This window comes from Hibiscus syriacus, unplaced genomic scaffold (genome assembly GCF_006381635.1).
Source record: "Hibiscus syriacus cultivar Baekdansim isolate YM2019G1 unplaced genomic scaffold, ASM638163v2 tig00009942_pilon, whole genome shotgun sequence".
In the NCBI taxonomy this organism is placed as follows: domain Eukaryota; kingdom Viridiplantae; phylum Streptophyta; class Magnoliopsida; order Malvales; family Malvaceae; genus Hibiscus; species Hibiscus syriacus.
In genome coordinates, this window is record NW_024062205.1 from 1,611,950 (window position 1) to 1,627,462 (window position 15,513).

The 15,513-nt window shown below is 34.1% G+C and overlaps 2 protein-coding genes across 2 annotated transcripts; one reads left to right on the forward strand and one right to left on the reverse strand.

Annotated features, from left to right (window-relative positions):
* The first annotated feature begins 1,434 nt into the window (after positions 1–1,434).
* Positions 1,435–2,357, forward strand: LOC120203389. The gene is made up of 2 exons (XM_039203695.1): positions 1,435–1,755; positions 1,792–2,357. The coding sequence occupies exons 1-2, from the start codon at positions 1,637–1,639 to the stop codon at positions 2,213–2,215; spliced, it is 543 nt and encodes a 180-aa protein (XP_039059626.1). The 5' UTR covers positions 1,435–1,636; the 3' UTR covers positions 2,216–2,357.
* A 1,973-nt stretch (positions 2,358–4,330) lies between these two features.
* Positions 4,331–8,910, reverse strand: LOC120203505 (shaggy-related protein kinase kappa-like). The gene is made up of 13 exons (XM_039203785.1): positions 8,689–8,910; positions 7,646–7,885; positions 7,362–7,454; positions 7,203–7,262; positions 6,839–7,111; positions 6,417–6,491; positions 6,092–6,148; positions 5,868–6,008; positions 5,744–5,794; positions 5,144–5,239; positions 4,970–5,053; positions 4,775–4,877; positions 4,331–4,581 (listed from the first exon to the last, which is right to left on the reverse strand). Exons 2-13 carry the CDS (start codon positions 7,790–7,792, stop codon positions 4,493–4,495), a joined length of 1,269 nt encoding a protein of 422 aa, XP_039059716.1. The 5' UTR covers positions 7,793–7,885; positions 8,689–8,910; the 3' UTR covers positions 4,331–4,492.
* Between the last annotated feature and the right edge of the window lie 6,603 nt (positions 8,911–15,513).

Genomic DNA, 15,513 nt, shown 5'->3' on the forward strand with positions numbered 1-15,513 from the left:
TCTATAACTTCTTTATTTAGATTTGCTAAATTTAATTTAATATCTTTTTAATTTTGGAAATGCTTGCTTAAACTGACTTCTTTTTTCTGGAAATGTAAAGGAAGATTCTCTGTGATATTATCCGCTCAAAATATATACACTTATTAATTTGATTGCAATAGCATATATTAACTTGATGCAACTTATTTCAACAGATTTTGAAGGAGGCAATTGCTATAATTAAGTAAACCGGTAGATCGAAGCGGCCTGAACTGGAATCGGTGAGTTTTAATTCGATTCAATCAACTTTCTGGTGTTAGCGGAGAGGTTTTCATAACAGAATTGGAAACGTTAATTTTCAGTTAATTAAAAATATTTGTTTAAATTAATATTATTCTCTGTATTGAAATTACGGAACATCTCTGATTTCTCATCTCAATTTAAATCGTCTAATTGTTCCAACCGCGGATTCATTTTGAAATATGAATTTTCTATCGTTTCCGAAGCTTTGTGAATTTTCGGTTGTAGTTTATTCTATTGATTAATATGCCTTTATTTCTTTATATTGAATCATATTGTAATCAGTTTCAATAAAATTGTTTTTCTTTAAAAATCCCAGATTAAGGAGGAAAACGCTGAAAGAAATAGATTTGGGGATCGGATACAACATTGAGAAGCAACGGATCCACGAGTTGAATCACTTGGAGAGGCGACTCAAATGACGGTGAGCGAAACCGTTGGTACCGATTAAGGGTTGGTTTCAATACCGATAAATCCTTCGTCTCCGATGAATCCTTCATCGCCAAAGAATAGGGTAAAGTTTCTTTGCAGCTATGGCGGGAAAATATTGCCCCGATCAAGCGACGGTAAACTCAAGTACGTTGGTGGAGAGACTCGAGTGGTGGCGGTCCCGGGGGATATCAAATTTTCAGGTTTACCCTCGTTTCAACCTAGTTAAGTTTTATGCCAATTCGACTTATTCCAATGGTAATTTGGTCATTGCCATTTATATTTTTTACCAATATTTGCTTCACTCTCATTTTCTTTTTGAAATAACTATTAGTACTTCGGCTTTTTGATACTATAACTATTAGTACTTGACTTTTTCATACTTTAGATTGATTTAGAATTCAAAAATTGCTGTCTAATCATTTTTCCAGTGTTTAAGCTATCATATTTTGGATTGATCACTTGTTTTTCTAAACTGTAGTCAACAAAACCATAGTTAGTGTTAAGAGATGCTTTATGTTGGCATTTTGGCCAAAGTTCAATTCTTAGTAATCGTTTGAAGGAAAAAGAAACATAGCAACATGTGAAAATCTTAAAAGCTAAAGAAATCATCAATCTGTTTTTGGAAAATCCATTTTTAAAGTGACAGTTTCTCTGTACGTGACAGAATTGAAGAATAAGGTGAACGGTATGGTTGAAGACGTCGTGATTCTAAAATTCCCGATTAACCCTGAAGAACTTGATGCCTTGGTAACTGTAAAATCATACGAGGATGTCAAACATATGGTCGACGAGTATCGTCGTCTCGAAAGTGAAGGAACTCCGAAACTACGTGTTTACATGTTCCCTTCGAACCCGATCGTAGTCGAGAACCAGATGAATCCTGTTGATCCCTATGCCATTGAGCAGCGTTACATAGAAGCCATCAATGGCATACATCGTCCGAGTTCAAATAACACTAGTGGAAGACAAACCCGTCAACCCAAACCGCTCCAATTTCAGCACCTCTGCTTGCACTTCCCGTAGAGCAGCTTCTCTGGATGCTATGGCTAGCTCTTACCCCATGGAGCCATCAGTTTTAAGTTCAAACCAACATAATAAACCCCCCATGACTAAAGTCCGCAGTTCTCCTAGCCTTTACAACCTCCACCTGCAAAGTAATAATCACCAAGTTTACCAGCCACATCATCATTATCATCAAAACCACCACCAACCACAACCCTATGGCATCCAATCTCCAAGAACATCCCCAGATCATTGGGCTGAAAAGCCCCCAGGGCCACATGACTTCATGAGGAACGCTATGGGGCACGGTCATGTTCCGGTAAACCGAGTCTATCCAGTAGGCAGACATAACATGGGGAATGGATACCAAGGATGTTCTTGCTGCTGCGATGATTGCGTGGCTTATGCAAGTGGAGGGCCTTGTAGGAGAGGTAGCCCTTCTACAAGTGGAAGGCTCGATAAACCGGATAGTCCGGGTCACAAGAACCATATGCCGGAATAAAGCAGCGGAATCAATCAAGTAGCATATTGATCATCGGACTGAAGAACTGAAAGATAGGTACATAATCTTTTTACTTCATAGGTTGTTTGCTACCCAAAGAAGGGTAAGACGGTAAAGAAGGATCTTTTATTTCCTTCCTCTATACATATCTGTTGTGTGAGTTTTCTTTTTCCATTTATCCTTGGTTTCGAAAACTTGGTTCATATAAATTGCCAAGTTGAAGACAAGATCTATAGATTTGTGGAAAAAAATATGTACATTATATGATACATATATCCAAAGAACCGACAGTTGAAAGAATGAATTCTTTTGACTGAGATGACTTGATTAGATATAATAAAAATATTATTGGATAATTATGCATTTAGTACTTAAACTATCAGTTTTGATCCGTTTTAGTATCTAGTCTTTCAATTTTTTTAAAATCATATATAAAGTTTAGTTTTTATTTCATGTCAGTACCTGTTCAAAATTCAACATTAAGTTTTGAATAAAATTTGAAATTTCATGTACTAAAAAGGATCAAAACTGATACTTTAGGTATAAAAAATGTTAAGTTTTTACCCGTGGAGTACTAAAATGAAACAAAAACTAAATCTTAAGTATGATTTTGAAGATTTTGAAAGTTTAAATACTAAAATGGATCAAAACTGATAATTTATATCACTAAATATGCAATTTACCCAAAATTCTTCAGGTGTAATAAAAGTTCAGAAATTTAATTGACTAGAGAAAAAAATTAAAGACTTAATGCAACCTTAAACCCTTAACTTCAATATTACCCGTCTTTAATATTACTTTCATTTCTCATTTGATGTAAGCAAGGATGAAGTTTGAATTTAGTACAAGAGAAATTGAGATAAAGTTATAATTTTAAAGAGATTAAAGCTAAAAAAAATATTGTTTTGAAAGTGTTTAAATTAAATAATTAAATGTTCAGTATTAAGGAAGTACTAAGAGCACAGAATTTTGAAAACATTTTTCCAAAAGCAATACCAAACTAACGAGGGCCATGAATAAATTCTGATTTACCAGCATGCACCGGAACAAGTGTAAACTTTCGGATCTCCAAACCGAACATTATACTCAATTAGTTTAGGTAAGCCGGACCTCTTCTCGATCATCAGTCCGGCGTATAAAACCCCGACGAATTTGCATCCCTCCATTGACATGCCCTTCACCGTAGGGAGAATAATAGATTACATGACCACAGATTGAAGTTCTTTGGTTAAGACTGGTGCAGGGGAGTATGTATGCCCCCATCCCACCAGTTTTCGGACCGGTGTCACCGTCTCCAACCCGTTTATGGTCTTGTGCAGACTCGAGCGGTATGACATTTTCGCCATCCACAGGGGCAATTAACGATGCTTCTTAAACCCTAAACTATAACCCTATGACCTCTAAATATTAACTTGTTTATAATTTAAGGTTTTAAGTTAGAAAAAAAGTATATGCAATTAAATAATTTTAAGGGTTAAATTGATGTAAAAATTCGATAAGGACGAAAATGATAAACTTAATCTACTACAAGGATGAAGGTGACCCCTTAAGCCTATATTTTTTAAAATTACATATATATAATTTGTAAGCATAAAAGATTAAATTTATTATTGAAGGAATTAAAATTATATAAAATTAATGCCAAACATTAAATCTATGATTAATTATCCGTAATTACTCATTTTCAAAACTAATCGGACTAAGAGATATTTTTACCTAAAATAACCCCCTGATTTCCAACAAATTCTACTAAATCATTTTTTTTGTCTTTTATAGAGAGATTAAATTACATTTTTCTTATTTTTATAAAGCATGAATATCTATAAAGCATGAATATATTTATAAAACCTTTATTTTTTTTAATTTTCACTTATCTAATGTTATTAAAAAGGTATAAAACTTTTTAATTTTATACTATATGATTAGATCTTAACCTATATATATATTGCACAAAATATTCGTTTAGGTATTATCAAATTAAACCAAAAAAATATATAAATTTTAATTCTAGATTTATAGAATGCCATTTTATAGAGACAGTGAGATGAACGTAGCAAAACAAATATGTATAGAAGGTTCTAGAAATTAAAAAGTCTTCAGAAATTAACAAGAACAAAAAATAAAAAACCAGGTTCTTCAGCAATCAAAGCCACGGATGAACGAAGATGATACGGGTATGGGGCATTTTTCTTCTTTTTACATCATGATTACATATATGATGATACAAGAGAAAATGGCGTGGCACGGATACTGGCTCGTATAAACTCGGAAAGGCTACTAAGTATGCAGCGCCATGAATAAATTCTGCTTACGAGCATGCTCCGGAATAAGTTTCTTCACAACGTCAGGGGGGACGCCGGCGAGCTCTGCCAATTTCAGTGGGAACAAAGAGTAGAGGAATTCAACCATGTATGTTAAATAGAGTTTTGCTTTTGTGCTATTCGTATTGTATTCAAGATATTGCATTCATACATGTAGCGAGAAATCTGATTTCTCAGTGCGGCTGTGTATCTTGATAGCATAATTTGCTTTTCAAGTATTTTTAAGTGTAAAACTCACCTTGCGGCTTAAAATTGAAGAGTGGTGGGAGAGGACGGCCATTGGGAAGTCGAGTGTTCGGGTCCCTCAGTTCATCAAAGAATGGGTGAGAGCAAGCCTCCAACTGCTCAGAAGATAAATAAAAAAGCCGGTTACCGAATGATAATTTTTGAATTTACCACTCAATGCAGCATAAACAAGAATATCATAACTTACAGCCGTGCATCGCAAATTGGGAGAGTACTGGAAAAACCTACAGACAAGGTCCACTGCTTCCGGAGGCAAACGCTTTTGGAAGACCTGTTGCGAGAAAATGCATTATGGAGTTTGATAGGAAAGCTTATGATAAGGAGAGCACAGATTATGAAAAAGAGAAAAGAGCACACATACCTTGTGCCATGGATGGGGCTTTATCTGGGGAAACTTGAATTCAGTGTAGTTTGGATTCATGCACTTGATCTCCTCCCTGGTTGGAGTCCCCAAAACCTAAACAAACCATTCAAAATCATAGACACCTTATCGATCAAATCCTTCGGGAAACTTCGATGTACATGTTTCCATACATTTTGTCAAAAACATTGGACAGAAGGTCGGCATGGGGTGCCAAAGAAATTGTTCTGACACAGACTGCATTCTGCAGCAAATGAAATACTCGAATCCTAAAACTTTTGGCTTGAATTTTCTTCTATTTATGAAAAGGAATAATTGAAAAAAAATATTAAATTAAGCAACACTGTATAAAACTCATTTGGATATCAGAAAATGTAAAGTTATCTAGAATGTTTATCAAAGCACCCCGAGTACATTTAATTTAGTTCTCAACATAACCGAGTTTTAAGAAAAAGTCTAATAATTATCAAAAACCTATGGTTTACTGTTGAGATATAATAAACTTCAATTGATTTTCCAAATGTCAACAAATGTGAAAAGTAACTAATAGATTAATCATGCATTAAGAGCAAGTACTCAAAAAATTATACAAGGAATCACCTTAATGATTTCAACAAGTTGGTCGACCCCACTTTCACCAGGAAACAGTGGCTGCATTGTAAGGTAGCAATCAGAAACACGATTAATGAAGAGAACATTATTAAACAAATTAGTCTAAAATTACCTGTCCAAGAAGCAACTCAGCCATCACACAACCACTAGACCATATATCTATAGCTGTTGTATATTCAGTAGCACCAAATATGAGTTCTGGAGCACGATAATATCTCGAGCAGATGTAGGAAACATTGGGTTCTCCCTTCACCTGAAACAGATAATGCATGCAAACTCAGGCGAGGAAACAAGATCCGACAACAACAAAACAATTACCATTTCATGAAAACTTACAAGCACTTTTGCACTCCCAAAATCACAAATTTTCAACTGATGCGTATGTGGATTCACCTGGATAGAAACCATAGAAGTTGAGTTTTCTCCAAACCAAGGACTCCACACATAAAATCTTAAACCAGATAGCATCTTTCTCACATGGAGAAAACAAAAAATAATTAACATGTAAAAGTAGTCAATAAATCTCAGGTTATACCCAATATAGTCAAGAGACTTGATCAGCTACAACAACAAACAATACAGTTACATGCAGGTGTACGCTACTACATGACAAAAATGTACTTTGTAACAAACGTTTGATTCTTTAGAAAAGGTGTCTTACAAGTAAATTCTGAGGTTTGATGTCACGGTGACATATACCAATGCAGTTGTGTATATAGGCAAGTGCTCTGCATATCTGCAATCCAGAAGAAAACAATTAGCTACAAATGTATCCAATATACTAACTTTTGAGAGTTCAAACTGAAGAAACGGAAAAGAAAAGTAAGTTTATCTCTAGAAAATCTGAAATATTTGACCTATCTAGTAATAGCTCAAACCAGAAATTGAACAATGACTTCTCATTCCATTACCATATAATATAGCAGCAAGACCAAATAAATCACGACAACATATCGTATGTGAAACAATTCTGGACCACTCAATTACTCAGTAAAAGGCTATTGCGAGAGAAACATAATCCAACACCATCTTTCCATATATCAATTTAACTATAAAAATATGCTTAATAGGACAGAGAAGCACCTGATAAGTATAGAGTTTAACGTATATTAAAGGCATTCGTGTGTTCATCCTGCTGTAGCTTCTGGCTGTTCGATGAACAGTTTCAGGTACATACTCAAGAACAAGATTGAGGTAGAGCTCTTCCTTGTCTGTTTTTGAGAAAAAATAATGCTTAAGAGCAACAACATTTGGATGATCCAGCATTTGCATAATCTGCAACTCCCTATTTTTGTAGCGCTTATCTTGAAGAACCTTCTTGATGGCAACAATTTCTCCAGTTTCACGACATTTTGCCTTCAGGAAACGGTCATGTCATTCAAGATTATAATCAACTTAGCATAGTCAATAAAATATTTATGATCAAGAACATTATAGAACTTCTTACTTGGAAAACAACACCGAAAGAACCGGTTCCAACTGCATGTTCAGCAATATAACTAACATTCTGTCAATCCAACCAAAAATTGATGTAGATTGAGAATAATCCAAACAAAAATAGAATCTTGGAAGCAAAATTTTGCACGCTAATTTAATTTCTTTCAACCTGTCTTGATTGACCATTTTGACCGCCAATGGTTGTTCTTATCTCATGTCCTGTTTCAGCACCCACTCCATCAACTATATCTGGCTCACTATCCTGCATGGATAAAACATAAAGGATCATCTACAAATAGAGAAGCATCTTGCAAAGATTGTAAAACTATGTTCAAGGTTTCAGTATCAGAATACTATTATTCCCAATGGCCATTGTAAAGCTACTTGAGAAAAAATTTTGACAAGTTAAATCCAAAAGTAAAATACTAAGGAACTATAGATTGAGCTTCTTACTCTGTCTTCATCATTTTCCACCTTGTCTCTCAGTCTCATTTCAAGCATTTCTCTCCCCAGCCAATCAACAGAACTAGACGAACTTTTGAAACCATTGATGGACCTGGAACTACCCACTCCTCCATTTCTTAGGCTTGCAGATGCCATAGTTCAGCCAGGTAAACCTTATAGAAACTAGTATTGGCTATCCACTAAACACTCCGTAGTCCAGCTGCCCATCTCATCCAAGCGCTTACCTTCCTAATTGATTCCCAAAGAAGAAGAAAAACATATAGAAAAGGGTCAGAAAAAATAACTATAAGCTCCAGGAGATCGAAAACATAGGGGAATCAAATGTTAACAATTACTTCTTCATACAGCATACAGAATATTTTTTTTTTTTTGATAGGATACATCATACAGAATATAAACCATTGCAGAATATGAGCGTCAGAAAAAAGCAATGTATATGTGTAACAAGGAAACAAGAAAGAGATTTTCAGTTAAGAAACAACCCGTTAAGACAAATAGTCCAAGGCTTAACCGCTTAACTTCATGTTCAAACAAGTGAGATCAGCTACATAAATTATGTTGCCTTCGAACATTTAAAATCCAATGTCAGATTCTCTGAAACATACCCAAAAATTCATTTGTTTGTTTAAATCGTAATTTCATTACTATACCTTTGTAAATGAGTTTTCTTTCTATTGGACTAAAGCTTATTTTATCCTACTTGTTCCCAAAAAATGTTGATTTTTCCATTGCTAAAACCATAAGTGGGATCTATTAATAAAAGAAATAAAGAGGAACAAATAGTAAAAAAAAATACAGCGAGAAATTATTTGTTAATCTTACACGGAGCATAGATCAGATCTAACCCTAATCTAACCAATCAAAAACACCAGAAACCACGAAAATTTTCACTCAAAACATGAATTAATGAAAAGAACCCTAAAAATAAACCTTTTCATAGCAGTTAAAAGAAAGCAATTTTCGTCGAAAATTAAACCCAAACTATTTCACTTCAAAAAGAACAAAAAAATGATTCCCGTTCGAATACTTACTAGGAAGTGTTCGGAACGAAACCGAAAGCAGATCAAGCGCATTTCTTTATCCTCTGAATTCGATTACAAAACTCTAATCAGATTCTTTTTCTTCCAAACAAAAAATCACTTGAGGCATACAGCTACAAGCTGCTTCTGATCTGATCAAAATTGCTATTTTCAAGATTTTCTAATATTTCTAGTAATTTTCCCTATATTTTGAGTTGAGACCGGTTCTGGGTGAGAGGAAGGGAGTGTTCGAGTTTATGGAATTTTCTTTTCTGGGGAATATATACTAAATGAAATTACTCATCTTTACATCTTATTATTCAAAAACATTATTGTATTTTGGTTTAATTGTGCTATCAGTCACTACTTACTTTGCAAACTTACAAGTTGATTTTTATATTCTCTACGTTCATTTTATGGTTTATGTTTAGAGTTGTTCCCCCTAACATTGTGTAGTGAACTTGAAGGGTATTGTTTTTTATATTTTTTTATATCTATTTTATGATCCATATTCAAAATTCATGTTTATTCATCATAATAAAATCATCTTCAATATTCAAAACTAAAAAAAAATGTTTAAAACATTTTTAGTCATTAACAAAGTATATACACCCTATAGATACAGCTACTCGAATTCATATCTTTAAAGAAAATAATATTCTTATACTTAAAATCGATTTTATGAGTAACTTCTAAAAAAATCACACAATACATTTTAACGGAAGTTGTTTTGTTTTACATATACGAAGTGGCTAAGCCATTAAGGATCTAGGGTAGGCACGTGATTACCCTAAAATTTAAATTCTTCAGATAATTATATATTTTTAATAGTTGTGTACACCTTTCAATTTTAATTATGCTATATAAAAATTTTAAGTGATTAATATATATGTATTCACCTTAAAAAATATTTTTAAATCCAACACTGCATATACAAAATGAACAAGGTTTTACATATAACGAGGATAACCCATAATATATATATGGAAAAATCTCATACATGATATTTATTTTTTATACATGAAATTGGACACTCAAAATCTTTGAGATGAATTAAGAGAGAGTATAGGGACTGAACACAGAATTAAACCCTTTTATTTTTCTAAAATTTAAGTTCTTAGCTTATCAGACAATAATTAAAAAAGATCAAGGTTTTACTATTATAATGTACAGGGACCGTATAATATTAAATAAATACAATAAAGCAATTGAATTTTATATTTGGGTTTCTTCATATCCAATCAAACTTACTTTTTATTATTTTTATTATAATATATTTTAATATTCTTTATTAAACATTTTATTTTAATTCAATATAACATTAACACAAATATTACATATTTAGATTGCTAGAGGCCAATAATTTTCTGTTTATTTACTTTTTGTTTTGTTTTACGCATAGATAAACAATAATAGATTAGAAGAAGATTAGCTTCTAAAATTTTAAAAAATTAATATATGATTTCTTAGTTTTAAAAAAATACTTATTAAATTTTAATTTTTTAAATAATTTAAACTTCTAAATCTTTTTAAATATACATCTAAATTATTTTATTAACATTTATAACTGATCTTACGTATAAACAATTTAGTTCATGCATCTTCAAACTTTTTTCAATAAAATATTTAAATATTATTTATAGAAATTTCCTTAAGAATAATTGTAATGATAAAACATAATATTTTAATATATATATATATATATAATAAATTAATGATTGCAGGGAAGAGAAAATTGTCAAAGTTTTTTTAATTCAATAATTGACTGTCTACCTGCTCTGCTCATCAAATTTGTTTTATTGCCAGCCTTGGTCAAATCTATAATTGCCTATGAATTTCAGTTTTTTATTTTTTATTTTTTTATTTTAGGTAAATATATTTGAGGATAAATTACATTTTTCCTTATTGAAGTTTACTCTATCTCTTATTTTGCTCACTGTACTTTTGATTTTTCTGTTTTGCACATTGAACTTTATAGATTTGAATCATTTTGTTCACTTTACCGTTAACTCTTTAACGGCGTGATGACGTGTTATTCTTTTATTATTATATAAAATAATTGAAAATATAAAGAGTAAAATTATATCGTTCCTCATTGAAAAAATTATATCGTTCCTCATTGAATTTTACCCTTTCTCCTATTTTGCTCACCTAACTATAAAATAAAAACAAAAAGTGGTCGGATGCCACCGCTGTAGATGGTGGTCGTTCGTACCCAAATTTCATGGGTCGCTTCGCCTCGACACATCGAGTCTGAATCCAACCTATATTTTATCAAAACTAGCTCCGAAGTTCTCGAGTCGGAGATTGAAAGTGATGAAGTTGAAATATTTCAGTCAATATTCACGGGTTTTGATATATTTTTTGGTGAAACAATCACCATATTTAGACTCAGGGGGTCAAGACAAATCGACCCATGAATTTTGAGACCGAACGACCATCATCAATAACGGTCGACGGTGGTCGACGGTGGCATCCGATCACCTTTTGATTTTATTTTATTGTTGGGTGAGCAAAATATGAGAAAGAGTAAAGTTCTGTGAGAAATAGTGTAATTGACGTTTATATAATAATAATAATAATCGACATGTCATCACACAGTTAAAGAGTTAACGTGTAACACTCTGAATTTTGGGTTGGTAGTTCGAATCAACTCGAACCCCATAATTTGAGCACAATAGACTTATTAGAATAGTTTGGACCTAGTTATATTGGCTTTGGGATTGGGTTGGGCCAACGGGATAGAGTTGTGGGATAAGTTTTTAAGAAAAAAAAGAGGGACCAAAAGTGTAATTTACCCATTCTTTAAATCAAAAGATGAAGATCCCTTTTGTTTATCGTAATTTATTATAATTCACATGAACTAACCCCTATTACTCACCAAAGACTCTTCCTCTTCCTTTTATATTTTCTCTCTTATTCTTCCTTTCCAAGGTAATCAAAGGTGAAGACTTTAAGAATTTGAAGTTTAGTTTGGTTAAACCAACGTACAAATATTAATCATCACCCTTCAAGCTCTAATTAAGCTCCATATCTCAAGTTTTGGTTTTGGGTTCATAAAATGGATTTTAGGGAATTTTAAAGGAACCAAGTGATTCAAGTCAATTTCTAGTGGATTCAAGCTATACAAAGTGCTTTATTTTACATCCAAGCATCTAGTTTAATTAGTAATTCATTTCTTATCTTGTTTAGTGAAAGAAATGGGAATGAGTTCTAAAGTTAAGGGACAGAAAAAGTGAACCTTGGTTGATTGAGGGAGATTTTAGCAGCAAATGAAGCAAGGTAACATAGTCACGACTTCTTCATATTACTTGTGAGACATTTAGAGATGCATTTTAAGTATAGAGTTGAGTTGTGGAGCATTCATAGTAGATTGGAGGCTATTAGTATGTTTAAAGCCTTTTTATGACTTTTTTATACTACATAAAACATTAATAAGGATTAGGAACCTCAATAGGACAGTTTGGGTGAGTTTGAGTATTGAATTTGAGCCCAAATAGGGCATTATCGAGTGGGAGTATTGTCCTCTGTTTGTGAGTACTATAAATGGTGCGGATATGTGTTCAAGTATACACAATCGAACAAGTAATAAAGTGATGAGTGAGTATCGTTCTACACAGGGATTGGGGGAAATCAAATAAGTTTGTCACGTCACTTTACTCTGTCACCTAAGTAAAGTTAGAGATGGTATATATACAAATGATGATGCTGTGGCAAAATGAATGGATGATATGGAAATGGAGCGATGACAATGTGGTACCAGATGAATATGTTGTGGCAAAATGGATTGTGTGTAGTGCGATCAAATAAAAATGTAAAGGCAAAATAAACTGTAAATATTGGATTTGCTTATAAGAACTTTAGACTCCACACACGACAAGCTACTATGAGAATGAGTGATGGGAGTTACCTAGGAAAATCTAAGTCCACTTCTCAGAATGGTTTTACTTCTATGCCTTAACTGCCCGACAGAGTTTACTAAGGGTTCCCTATGCTATCTCTAGTTAAGGGACTCGACAGATTGAAGATGCCTTGGCAAAACTGATTGGCGTTAGCTACTGCAGGGATCCTATTGGTCCAGATAACAGGATATGTCTTGGCAATACCTTTTTGCGGTAGCATTAACATCTAACCTATCGCTCATGCACAACTCCTTTTAGTCGAATGAAATCCTAGCCTTATCTTTAAGGTGGATTAGGCCTAGTTACTATCTAGAACCCCTTGCTTATGTGGTTCCTCCTTAGTTTCTCTCGAATACTAAGGATATGCTACTTAGGCATTCTCTCGAACACTAAATAATTACTTAAGGAATGGCTACTCTCATAGCTCCTACAACCTTAAGGCATTAAAATTCATAAGCAAAACAGATTATAACATAGAAAAACAATCATTCATTAAAGCAAATCTTAAATATCCAAAATAAACTCCCACCAAATAGGATTAGTTCATGATGGGGTTTGAAATAAGCAAGCACAAAGCAAGTTAATCCGTTCCTTACAACCCAAATAATAAAATAACGAAAGCAAAGAGCAAAGGGAATGAGGAAAAGCCTTCGACGTGCACTGCTGGAGCTTCCCTTGGCCACCACGAATAGTCCCAGCGATCTAGCTCCTCTCGTACGCCTAGTTCGCCACTCCCTATAGCCTGTCAACGGAGGAATACCACGGCAAAAACGATTGACGGGAAAAAGAGATAACTTTTTCTCTGAATTTTTAGGCTCTTGGCGGCTGTTTAAAAATCTCCAAAAATCCTCAAAAAGTCAGGCTTCTTCTTCTATTTATAGGGAGAATGAACCTAGGGTTTTGTGTTAAAATTACCCTTACACCCTAAAGTTCATTCCTTTTATGCGAGAGTTGGTGCAAAGATGGTAACTGGCCCCTCCTTTAATGCTGATTGCAGAAAGCACTTTTTATGTCATGACAGATGACACTTACTAAAAATATATTCTTTGACTTTTTCTGCCCAGAAATACTGTTCGAGATGTCGCGTCAATCACATTTTGCTCAGTAGTCTCCTTATGTCATGGAATTTCCCTTTTGCTTTTCCTTGCTCCCAAATCCTACACATCATTAAACAAAACACCTTCCCCATAATGCAGCACTGATTACAAAATAAAATGTCGCAACAAAACAAAATTTCACCACATACAATTATATGCTCCTAAATGCATCTATATGATCCTAAATGGGCTTTTAGACAATCAATAACTTAAGTGAAAAGGTCTCAAATATGACCTTTTTACGAAGTTATCACACCCCCAAACTTAAGCTATTGCTTGTCCTCAAGCAATGGATAGTATTAAGCAAAATAAAAATACTCTGGCAAGTTCAGAAGCAGAATAGTTATATGGTATATAATTTCAGCCCTCAGAACATTTGGCTTCAACATGTTAGACTAGTTTGAAAAATCAAGTATTGTCCCCTAGGGCAAGATTCTTTGTGTGGGTGTGTGCGTGTTTGTATCCAGTCTATGCTTAACAAACCTAAAAATTTTCTACGCAAGTTTTCTTGTTTTGCCACGACATTTACAATTTTTACTCCCACATTGTTTTCTTTTCCTTTTTGCTTTTTTTAACAATGCTACGAGGGGAGTCAGCCCATCACACCTACCATCCCACACTCTAGGTGAAAGGGAGCATACCTTCCACCCCCGAGCTAGTCAGGTAGAGTCATCTTGTTACTACTTTCATTCACTCATAGCTGCCATTTATTTATTTGTAGTTTATAGGAAATGCCATGGCATAGCGGAGTGTCCCTCTATCGATATGCCGAAGCATTTATTCACAGCTTCATTTTTTCTTTTTTTTTTTACAAAGTGGGGTTTTCATTGTTTATGCCAAGACATACAAGAGTTCTCTTATAAAAAAATTCAAGTTTCTTAAGCATGAAAAATATACAATCGTGTATTCAAAGGTTTCAAAGAATCAAGTCCTAGAGTTGGTTCTATCATCCTCAACAGTCATGTACATTCAATCCTATCCATCAAGAGTTCATCATCATCGGCCATCATTAATTTATTCCAGAAAACCCATTCAACCACTTACTAATGTCATGACATATTCATTCTACTAATACTATCATGCAATGATTTAAGAACCCTACCTCCACCAAACTTGAGAGAAGTATTGTCCTCAATGCTTAAAAAAACTATTAAAAATTAAACTACATGTTATGACATGCAATGCAATGCAAGGTACCTTGACTTTAAGCTTGTGGTGGTGCGGCGGTCGTACGACGTGTGCGTTTTTGAAATTGTGTGGAACTGGATTGTTCATGATTTGATGCTGGTACGGTTGAAATTTGGATGGACCCTCTACGTTGCCCAAGTACAGCTCCCACGACAAAATCACTTGCATCACACATAAATTCGAATGGTGTTGTCCAATCTAGGGGAACCACGATCGGTGCAGAGGTAAGTCTTTACTTCAGCTCTTTGAATGCGCCATGGAATTTCTGTTCGAACACGAATGGCTGGTTCTATTGTAGCAGGGTGCACAAGGGCTTGGATATTGTGGAGAAGTCCTTGATGAATCTCCGATAAAATCCAGCATGTCCAAGGAAACTCCGAATGCCCTTGACAGAATTTGGTGGGGGTAACTTCTCGATCACCTCGATCTTTGCTTTGTCCACCTCAATTCCCTTTGCAGAAATTTTATGGCCAAGAACAATGCCCTCGGTCACCATGAAGTGGCATTTGTCCCAGTTCAGCACGAGATCGGCCTCCTCGCATCGCTTCAGTACCTTCGTCAAATTACCGAGGAAATTTTGAAAATCATCTCCAGAAACTGAAAAATCATCCATAAAAATTTTCAGAAAGTCCTCAACCATGTATGAAAAT

Bases quoted from the DNA above. Each gene is read 5' to 3' on its own strand.
- LOC120203389 (XM_039203695.1), top strand. From the start codon at position 1,637: ATGGCATACATCGTCCGAGTTCAAATAACACTAGTGGAAGACAAACCC. The intron at 1,756-1,791 runs GGCTAGCTCTTA...ATCAGTTTTAAG, and splicing joins GCAGCTTCTCTGGATGCTAT to TTCAAACCAACATAATAAAC.
- LOC120203505 (XM_039203785.1), bottom strand. From the start codon at position 7,792: ATGGCATCTGCAAGCCTAAGAAATGGAGGAGTGGGTAGTTCCAGGTCC. The intron at 7,263-7,361 runs GTTGAAAGAAAT...TTGGATTGACAG, and splicing joins AAAATGGTCAATCAAGACAG to AATGTTAGTTATATTGCTGA. The intron at 7,112-7,202 runs GTAAGAAGTTCT...CGTTTCCTGAAG, and splicing joins CTTTCGGTGTTGTTTTCCAA to GCAAAATGTCGTGAAACTGG.